Source organism: Erpetoichthys calabaricus, chromosome 5 (genome assembly GCF_900747795.2).
Source record: "Erpetoichthys calabaricus chromosome 5, fErpCal1.3, whole genome shotgun sequence".
Classification (NCBI taxonomy): domain Eukaryota; kingdom Metazoa; phylum Chordata; class Cladistia; order Polypteriformes; family Polypteridae; genus Erpetoichthys; species Erpetoichthys calabaricus.
The window spans coordinates 175,951,013-175,959,875 of NC_041398.2; the positions used below are offsets into that span (position 1 = coordinate 175,951,013).

Sequence of the window (8,863 nt, forward strand, 5' to 3'; positions counted from 1 at the left end):
GTGGTGGACCAATGGATGTGATGGGCTGCTTAGATGAGGACTCCTAAAGTCCTGATGAGAGCAGGAAGTGCTGAGAAAGAATAAAACAAGGTTTTACCTCTCCACTGTTTTGGTTTTTAAAGTATTTATTTGGCTTTTATCCCTTTCATGTGAACGCAGTTTTAATGGGTTATTTATTGATATTAATTTGCTCAGCACTTTGAACATTGTTTACCTTTATTTTTAATAAATGCACATTGTACATTTGCACTATCAACTGTTGTTATGTGTCCTCATTTGCCCTAGTCCAGAGTGCTGATGAGCTCCAAGCACAGCCTGGTGACATCATGATCAACTATGAAAAAATCTTGACAAAACGCAACTTTTAAAGAATATTATGATTATTCCACTTGCTGAAGATGGAGCATTTATCATAGTGAAGTTCATTACTATAGGATTGCAGCATAGTAGAAAGCCAGTCCTTAATCAGGAAATAGAAACTATGACAAAGTGGCAGAACACTGCATCTGAAAGGTAGAGCACAGGTGAGCGCTGGATAGCAACCCAAAGAGTCTCCAGAGGAAATACAAAATGATGCTCCTGGAGTATTTGATCTAGAAGAAATGTGATATAATACTGTAAGATGCACTACTGTAAGATATTATATCATTATCATTTTGTATTTTTTTCTTTTCTTGTAACTATTTCTTTGACATCTTGTAAAGCTCATTGAGCCACATATTGTATTTAAAAAATATGCTGTAGAAATACATGTTGCTGGTGTTGTTCTTCATTATAAGCTGGAGTAACTCACACGTGATCCAAAAATCCAAACTGATGCAAAAGTAGGAAAAGTGAAAAAGTGTTTTACACAAAGAGGAGTGGCAGCAGCTGTGTTACAGGTTACCCTCTATGCAACTCCAATTCTACTCATTTCATACTTTTACTTTTTTGGTTACTTACTGTATAGTACCTCTTACATTCGGGGCGGACTTCGTGGGTACATGGGCTTGAAGCATTGTTTGGGCAGCACCTAGATGTTCTAAAGATTATTCAAATAAAATGTCTACATAATATGTAACATACTATGCATTTACACATGCAATATTCTACTTACAGTATCTTTATAAAAATAAAAACTGATGTAGGGTGTGTTGTTCTTTTTTTAAAAAAATATTGTTTATTAACATTGTTTTCTGTTTTTCAGATATTTTTAAATGCGAATACAATCCGTTTAGGAAATCTTCCACATGGTTCATTTGCCACTTCCTCACCTGGTTCAATGGGACCAAAACAGACTGTCTATGAGCTGTGTGTTTGCCCAAATGGAAAACTGTATCTTTCACCGGCTGGAATGGGATCCACTTGTCAATCTACTAGCAATGTATGTTTATGGAGCTGAAAGCGGATTAATTTTTATACACCAGAATAGCCTTTGGTACTTCTTACAATTGTCTCCCCAAACTGAAAATCAGGAATTGCAAAAGGCTTCCAATGCCACTTCTTCCAGACTGTGCAGAAGTAAAATGATGCCTTTTTTTTTTTTTTTTTAAATCTTTGAGTTTAAACTTAACTTCTGCCTAACAGACATTGGAGAAAAGCAGTTCACATTTAAAGAAAAAAATAAGTCTGGGTTCTAAAATATTTTTTGAAATCTACATATAAACACAGGTGCCTTTGCTACAGTAAGTAAAGCACATTGTCTACTACATAAACAAGACCTGGACATGACACATCTAAGGAATTTCAATCCCAAATGACTCTTTTAGAGTTTTAATAATGTATGTGTGTCTGTCTTATATTTAAAAGCACAAAGTATGGGTTGTGTAGTTTTTTCAAGTATGTATGTGTGTGGAAGTTATATCTATATTGACATATAAACAGTATATATAATATATATATATATATATATATATATATATATATATATATATATATATATATATATATTATATATACTGTATATACAGGGTCTGTCAGGAAGTTAATGAGACTGATATTAAATATAACTAAGAAGCTGAGTAAGCTCCCTTCTGAAGAAATACCCTACCACCATCAGCTTCTCCATCACTGAAAGCATTCTTGGAAATTTTACATTGGATCTCCGTTCATTCTTCAATTTAGGGAAAACAGTTACATGGTGACAGATCTGATAAGTAGAGAGGCTATGGAAGACTGCAAAGTGATTGGGGGCCAAAACTCTGTTCGAGATAAGGTACAATGAAAGAGTGCATTGTCATTGCTTTTTGTCAATGAAAAAACTTGAGCCTGGAATAAAAACTTAACTTCATCTACTTTTTCATTTTTTTGTATGTTTCCATTGAACTACGTATAGTATGACACTGCTTCGTATTGTTTTGTTTCATTTGTGATGAGTTTCAAAAAACATACTGTTAGTTATTTCGCCATTACTCAGAATACAAATAATGACGCAAGTGGCAACAAGTCTTGTTACATCCAAGAACAATCAAATGACAATCTGCTAAGCAATTATGGAGACAGTTTTATCAAAGCAGGTTTTAACAAACTTGTCTCATTAATTTCATGACTGGTCTCATGTTTATTAATTTAAGACATCACACAAGTGAAAGAGTATATAATATTGTGTTATGGGAGTTCCTGTGGGTAAGGTATGATATGAAACATAATGGTATTATTGGTAAATCATTATTAGTGAGAATATTTAAATCTATTCAATATACTTATGTATTTTTTCACAAATTGTTAATTTATTTACAAATTGATCTTTTATGCTTAAAGAATAATGATCCTGTGACCATAAACTGTTTATAAATATGTACCGATATTTATATATTCAAGCAGTTTTATGTGTAGTAACAAGAGCTTATGTACAAAAATTTATATTTAAACTGTTAATATTTTATGCAATAGCAGTTTAGAAAATTAATAAATGTTTTAAAAATACTTTTAGTAAAAGTGGAAATAAAATTCTCCATACTTAAGTAATTTGAATTCTATGCTTATTAACAGTATTGAACATTTTAATGTTAATATATATAGATCAAAACATAGATACATTAAATACGTATATGCACACTCTGTGTGTGTGTGTATATATATATATATATATATATATATATATATATATATATATATATTTGTATGTGTGTGAATAAATAATTTGTTTTGAAGCTTTATAATTGTGTATCATACATTATCCTTTTTTAAAAGTTTGAATGTTGTTTATTATAATATTAACCTCATAAGACAAATACATCAATAAACTAAATTTAGTATTTACTTTTCAAATGATATATATTATATGAACTGAAGACAAAACATTTTAAACAGAAAACAGACAAGTCAGGCAGTTAAATTGGTATTACACACAATGTGCTAAACACGATTTTGTATCATTTAAGCTTTTTCAGTTCTTTCTGCTGTTTATTAACAGACCAAAGACTGAGTTTTGTACAATATCATGTAATTTATTTTTTTTCTAAATTCCACAGTAGTTAGTATTATTTGTATATGTGATAATAGCAAAAATTGCAAGAGTGGAACAGTTATACTGTGTGAAAAGAGCAATGCAAGTCGTGTTTACGGGAGAGATTACATAACCCGTTTCTTCTTCTTCATCATGATGTGCAGTGTTACAGTTACCACTAGTGTTAAGTAAATTAAGGGAATAAAAATTCAGTACAAGAAAAGAGGTTATTTAGGAATACTGGGCACCAAATGTAAAAATTACATTTTCCTCCAGTAACTATGGCATTAAGTACTTTTATTACTAATATTAAATAATATTATATGTAACATTATGAACAAGTACCAAAATAATCTCCTTTCAAATAAAACAAAAATTCAAATATTTTCACGATTCTAGCAAAATGTTCTTTAACTATCCTTAAAACAGAAGATGTAAAAGTTCACTGCCACCTTTCTGAAGCAATTACATTTACGGAAAAACACTCATTACAGTTCCTCTAAAACTTGCAAGATGTTAGGTTCTGCTTGAAAAAAAAACATTTAAATTATAAATTTCTTCATTATATTCTCCAAAATAATTCCAATATTGGCTTACAATAGGTTGCTGCTTTTTAACAGTATTTTACTTAATGTGTAATTAAGCTAAAAACCATTCTCAAACAGTATCCTGAGGCTTAAATTCTCTCCAATTTGTATCTTTAGTGAAAGCAAACAATTTTAAAGGTCAGAAACATCTGTTTGTTTTCGTTACATTTCATTAAAAAAATTATTTTATTAGATGTATTCTTATGTAAAAGAGTGCATAATACTAAGGTTCAGATTTTAGAGGAGTGTTATAATCACCAATAGGCAACAGCAATAGCACCCTGGAGTGCACAAAGATGGACACTATTACTATGTAACCAGTTACAAAATGTACCCAGATGTTAATGAAATTATTGTGCACTTAGGAGTATCCCAACAACGGATGATAAGACATGTGAAAGTTCTGTATATAAGCTAGCTGATATTTTCTCATAGTCATTCTTGCATTCTGTGTATCAGTAGTTTCTGTATTAACCACAATTTTCTTTGAAGAATGGGATGAATGAAGAATTTCTATTACTTTTAAACAATAATACACAAACACAATATATTTACATATATATATATAGTGTAGGAATCAGATGAGATCATAAAGGGTTCTGCTAAACACCACAAAAGAAAAAAAAAACAACTGTTTTGCTGTTTCTTTGCCAGGGTTCAGAGGGAAAGGTTGCCTTGAGGTCCAAGCCCTTGGATATAGGTGGTTCCAGAGTGAACACACTGGCTTCCTGTCATGTTGTGGCATATATGGCTGTTCAGGTGGAAGAGGCAAAGCTATTCTTTTGGGGTTCTACTAGAAATGATGTGAGGTTTCTTCCTTTCTAAAGGTGGAGACAGAAGAGTTGTTAGCTCCTATGTCCTGGGCTTGAATCCATGCTCAGTCATTGTCCTGGAGTTTGTATGTTCTCCCTTTGGCTGTGGGGGTTTTGCTTGCATATCCCCAAAGATATTCAGTTTATGTCAATTGCCATATTATTGTGGGTGTATGCATATGTGGGCCATGTTATGGATTGGCATATTGTCCAGGGCTGTTCCAGTCTTATTCCTCTTATGACACTGACTTGGAAAAACCAGATTTGAATATGTTATGTTTATCTATATAAAATATACCAAACAGCACATGCAGTGTTAATGTGTTATCTGAAATAATGTGTTGTCTTCAAATCTCCAGTTCCTGTTAGTACCCTTGAAAAAAAAGACTTGTTTGAGCTAATTAAAAGACAAAGGTTGATATCAACAAATGTGGACTTTTTGTATGATTTATTTCTCAGTGAGTGCACATAAAAACTGAAATGATGTTTTTGGAAGGGAAACAAAGTCTATTTTTTATTGTTACTGTTTCAAAAGGTCTTGAGAAGTTCTAAGACAATGTATGATCCACAACAGTCAACACAAAATCTCTTATGGAATGCCAACATAATACAAATTAGAAAGAAGAATGAAGAAAGGCCTGTTGACTAAATGAGCATTCACACAGGAGAGAGAAAAGCAGTTGTCATATTACAGTTAGGATTACTCAGTCAGGATGAGGCACAAAATACAATTCTGCCATTGGTTATGACATCCATGTAGCCACTACAGAAACGCAGAAAATATTGAGCATCTACTAACTTGCCTTGTGAACCTCTTAAAGCGCTCTATTCTGTATTTATCAATGATGAACTAAAAAGTAAATTATGATCTTGTCTAACCTGAATGGTTATTTAAAAGATTGCTTTCTCATTATTACCACAAAATGAAAACGTATTTCTTACTCTCCTATAACAAATGATCGTTCATTTTCTAGATGTGCTTATCCACTGCTGAGCCATAGGGAACTGTCAAGTGAAATACATGTGCTTCTGTTACATTAATTCTTATGTAATTCACTTGCAGTAAATATAAATTAACATTCTGTGGACTCTGTACAGCAGAACCACTCAGATATGCTGTAGGACTATCCCTGGTATTAATCCATATACTATTAAATGTACAATGACAGTTATGAGTTCATTCATATAGTCAGCAGCTCTTTTGTCTTGCTGAATGCATTTTTGGCCATTTAAAGTCTAGCATTAGTCCTTTTTTCATATTTACCAGTGTCTCAAATAAGTGAAACTAACAATTCTGGGACACCTATTTTTTTAATTTCATTTTTTGGCATGTTTAGCTAAATTCTTGCTTCATTTTTCAGCTTTCTGTACAAACGATTAATACTATTAATACTATAGTGACTATTCAAAACTATTTGTTCATCTTAGTCATTTGAGTTTAACTATACCAAGGATATTATGGATGATATTGTTGTCTCCTTCTGTCCAATGTTCTGGGTTTTTTATATGTGTATCTTGATACTCTCCAATCCTTGTTTTCTTCAGTATTTATACTGGCTTCTTACTGTTAGGATTTTGGACAATTCTGTCACTTTTTTGTGTATTTTCTGCTCTTTTCACAGTTTTGATTACTTTTTGGTTTTCACCACATCAACCTTCAATGATATCACCAGCATTCACCACAGACATGTCTCTGCCACGCCACATGCATTATTGTGCTATCATCTTATAAAGTCTGTTGGGAGTCATGACAAATGAACCACTGGTGCTTTACTTAAAGAAAATCAGAGAAAAGACTGTGGCAAAAAAAAAACACGGTTTAGATTGAGTCTGGTGTGAGGGGTTTCCTTACAACAAATCTGCAAATTGTACAGTATGTGTTGTTTTTGTTTTGAGTTTTGCATTCTGAAAGAACAGTGATTGTTCAGTTTCTTTGACATGATCTGGATCAAGTTGAACAAGTTGAGCAATTTTGATTAACTGTTGTTTTATTGTTCAAGGGCTCATTAGCTTTTGTTTTTGCCTCATCCTATAAGTGGCACCTGGTCCTTGTTCTTTTCTTGTCTCGGCAGTTAGCTGATCATCAGGAACTGCCTCAGTCCTCATCTTGGCTGTTGCAACTTTACTCCCTGCTTTTCTGCATAGCTTCCCCATCTTCACCTAAATGTCTGCTGCCCTGCGTCTCCCATTTTACCTGCTTCTCATGTGCGATGGTAACATGTGTATGTAGTCATCATAACCTGTCTAGCAGTGGCCAGTTATATATTGCCTACCCGGTCCTCTGTCCTCCTTAAAGACTGAAGCTGTCTTGTTTACAAAGAATTTTTGGTTTTATTCCTGCCAAATCTCTTATTCATCTTTCTGCTATATGACATTATTCAGACGGCCTGATACTTCACCTGTCTTTAGGGTTTTAACACTGGATTTTCTCTGACTCTTAGTTCTCATTCTCCCTTTAAAGCTCATCTCCATAAGATTGTGGTTTCTTGTTAACAAAATATAAAGAATTCCTAGGGAAAATTGTTGGTAAATCTGATATAACTTAACTCTTTAATAAATAACTTCATCCATCCATCCATCCATCCCGCTGAATCCGAACACAGGGTCACGGGGGTCTGCTGGAGCCAATCCCAGCCAACACAGGGCACAAGGCAGGGAACCAATCCTGGGCAGGGTGCCAACCCACCGCAGGACACACACAAACACACCCACACACTAGGGCCAATTTTAGAATCACCAATCCACCTAACCTGCATGTCTTTGGACTGTGGGAGGAAACCGGAGCGCCCGGAGGAAACCCACGTAGACACGGGGAAAACATGCAAACTCCACGCAGGGTGGACCCGGGAAGCGAACCCGGGTCTCCTAACTGCGAGGCAGCAGCGCTACCACTGCGCCACCGTGCCGCCTTTAATAAATAACTTGTTCCATAAAAATGCCATAACTTGTAATTATTCTTACATTCATAACAGGTGGCAGAACTGGAAAATTCATTGGTAAATCTGAAGTAGCCAGTGCCCCTTGTTGCACATGCAGTATGAAAAAAAACTACACTACCTCATACTAGTTAGCAATATTTTTAATCTTAATATTAGTAAAACAATATTTCTCTTAGTATTCCCCACCTCAAAAATGAATGCATGTTTACCTGTCTTAAAGAAAGAAACTCATCTGAATTTCCTGAAGTCTTTGACATTATCAAAAATGAAGGAAGTATAAATGAAACTGAAAGTCCCACCTTCTAAAACAATCCTGTATGGTAAAAGTATTAAATAAATAGTATTATTAATGTATGCAATGACTGGTCATTTAAGACATAAAATAAAACTTGTACAAAGAATTTTTACAATTACATTTTTTTACACTTGGTGCTCATAAATATGGGATTAATATGTAGTGCCACAATTGAGAAAATGTAGGAGTCTTATTAATTCAAATCAGCCACACATCAACCTATTAAACAATGCCCAGATCCTCAGGTGTTAAATGTCAGAGAAAGAAAGAAAAAACCCATACACAATAGATATTCTGTTCATTTGATTTGTTTATAATTTGTCTATTTTTCTTATGTACATAGTAATCGAAAGTAAAAAAAAAGACTATTTTCTTACAGATTCTATGCAAGATGTTTGTAAAATGGCAATATTACCAAAATGACAAAAGCTGTGCTTTTGTACTTTTCTTGCTTTATGTAAAACCTTACATGTTTTTTCTACTTATATCAATTGTCAGTCTTGTTATTTGTATTTAACAGTTCTAAAGCTTATACTCATGTGTTGTATCTGTGTGGTTTTAATCTTTAGTTTGAGAAGTTGGAGTATATTTTATGACATTGCTGACCACATGTAGCTTGCAAATACTCATGAATCTGTCACTTTAAGACTCTGTAACATTTGATACATATCATGCCATTTGATAAAATGCAAAATGAAGACAGTAACCTATGTCGAAGAAATGAATGAAACCTCAAAATGAAATCTGATCGGTTTAATGCTGGTAAATGAACACCATATGCATAACAAATCAATATAAGGCAT

At 33.4% G+C, this 8,863-nt stretch overlaps 1 protein-coding gene across 1 annotated transcript in view; it reads left to right on the top strand.

Annotated features, from left to right (window-relative positions):
* Positions 1–1,863, top strand: part of LOC114652066 (zeta-sarcoglycan) — a 595,628-nt gene extending 593,765 nt beyond the window's left edge. The window contains exon 7 of the mRNA XM_028802246.2: positions 1,187–1,863. Within this exon, the coding sequence (XP_028658079.2) occupies positions 1,187–1,381 (195 nt within the window). The 3' untranslated portion in view covers positions 1,382–1,863. The remainder of the gene's footprint in view (positions 1–1,186) is intronic.
* Positions 1,864–8,863: the final 7,000 nt, after the last annotated feature.